General features: G+C 34.9%; 1 protein-coding gene across 1 annotated transcript in view; it reads left to right on the top strand.

The window, feature by feature from the left end:
• The window catches only part of LOC101849908 (zinc finger MYND domain-containing protein 12), a 13,333-nt gene extending 12,109 nt beyond the window's left edge, over positions 1-1,224 (top strand). The window contains exons 6-7 of the mRNA XM_013079536.2: positions 82-179; positions 1,220-1,224. Of these exons, the coding sequence (XP_012934990.2) occupies positions 82-179; positions 1,220-1,224 (103 nt within the window). The remainder of the gene's footprint in view (positions 1-81; positions 180-1,219) is intronic.
• Positions 1,225-1,732: the final 508 nt, after the last annotated feature.

The raw sequence follows: 1,732 nt of genomic DNA, 5'->3' as shown, positions 1-1,732 counted from the left end.
CTTCTTCTTCTTCTTCTTCTTCTTCTTCTTCTTCTTCTTCTTCTTCTTCTTCTATACTTTTAATCTTTTTCTTTTGATCAGAAACGAAGGTTTCCTCAACATGTGCAAAAAAGAGTACAAATCAGCCCTGACCAGTTACGCTAACGAGACCTTCTTCTCTACAGCTGCCTTCCACCCAGGTATGTATTTACACATACATGTATTACGTAACACGTAAGATTATAATTTAAGACGCAGAAGCGCTGAACTTAACTTCCGTTTGCAATAGAATTGATCCAACGGAGTGGAGAGCCTGAACAGCTGAAAAAAACCCATCCTACAAGCAAACAAACAAACAAAAATAACAACAACTGCAACAGCAGCAGCAACAACAGCAGCAGCAGCAACAACAACGACAACAACAGCAGCAGCAACACAACAACCACAATTCATAACTGTATGATGTTATTTTCATGGTTATACTTTGTGTATTTTAAGCTGTTACGACCTACAGATTCGTTTAACAACCTTGATTGAAATTTTGCAAGTAGCTTTGGGCTTTTTAGACTCAAATTAATCCTATTACCTATTAGACTCTTATCAAACCTAGTTGTGACCTGATATGCAAGAAACTTCTTCCCATTTTTGTAATCCTAATAGATCTATATTTAGTAAGTTGTCTTGTTGGTTGCTACACTCTCAGTGTCTTATCTTAAAATCCACTTGTCTCTTTATTTTGTTGTCCCAGCCAAACAGATCATACTATTTTGTACATATTAAACCTAACCGAACCTAGTTGTGACCTGAAGTACTGGGAAAATATTTATAAATATAGATCTAGTAGGGAGAACTAACAGATCACTTTTTTCCAAATTTGGTCTGCAATTTTACATGTAATGTTGTACATATTAAACCCAAAGCAAGATCAGCTGTGATCTGAGATGTTGAGAACCACTTTGCTTTTATATTGTAGTATTCCTAATTTCTTGAGTAAGTTGTTTTGTTGGTTGTTAAACTTAAACCTTCAGGGTTTGATGTAATCCAATTATATTTATGTGTGCTTAGCCGTAGTGGCCAACAGATACTTGGTTTTACAACCTGGGTCTCCTTATTTAAATGTAAATGTTGGGCATATTGAGCCCTTTCAAAGCCCAGCTGTGATTTGAGATCCTGGAAACAACTTTTCATTTTTTCATACAAATATCTTTAGTAAGGTATTCATTGGTTCCAACACTTTCAGTGTGAGATAAGATCTATTCATTTTTGTGTAGAGTATAACATCTAGTTCTTGCGAACAACAGATTATCATTTTTTGGTTACAAACTTGGTCTGCAATTTTACCAGTAATTTTTTCACATATTAGACTACGCAAGCCTAGTTGTGATATCATATGCTAAAACAATCATGCCATCCAGATATTTTTAGCAAGTTGTTATGCTGATTGTTACCTTCTCAGTATTTGACATAATGCATATTACATTTTATGTATTATATCTATGAGTAACGATCAACAGATCATTTTTTACTACTTTGGTCTCCAATTTTACAAACATTATAGTACATATTGAACCCTTACCTAATGTAGACTTGATCTGAGAAGCTGAAAAAAATCACCTTTGTTTTTTTCCCTTGATGGCTAACGTGGTAAGAACGGCAGTTCATAGTAGTCCATAATATTAATATGGACAACTGAAAGGAAAGCGATAGTCCTCAAATTTTTTTCCCCGTGTGCCTGTATGCCGTTTATTCCCGA

The sequence above is a fragment of the Aplysia californica genome, unplaced genomic scaffold (assembly GCF_000002075.1).
Source record: "Aplysia californica isolate F4 #8 unplaced genomic scaffold, AplCal3.0 scaffold00055, whole genome shotgun sequence".
Lineage (NCBI taxonomy): Eukaryota > Metazoa > Mollusca > Gastropoda > Aplysiida > Aplysiidae > Aplysia > Aplysia californica.
This window is presented reverse-complemented; position numbering and strand designations above follow the sequence as displayed.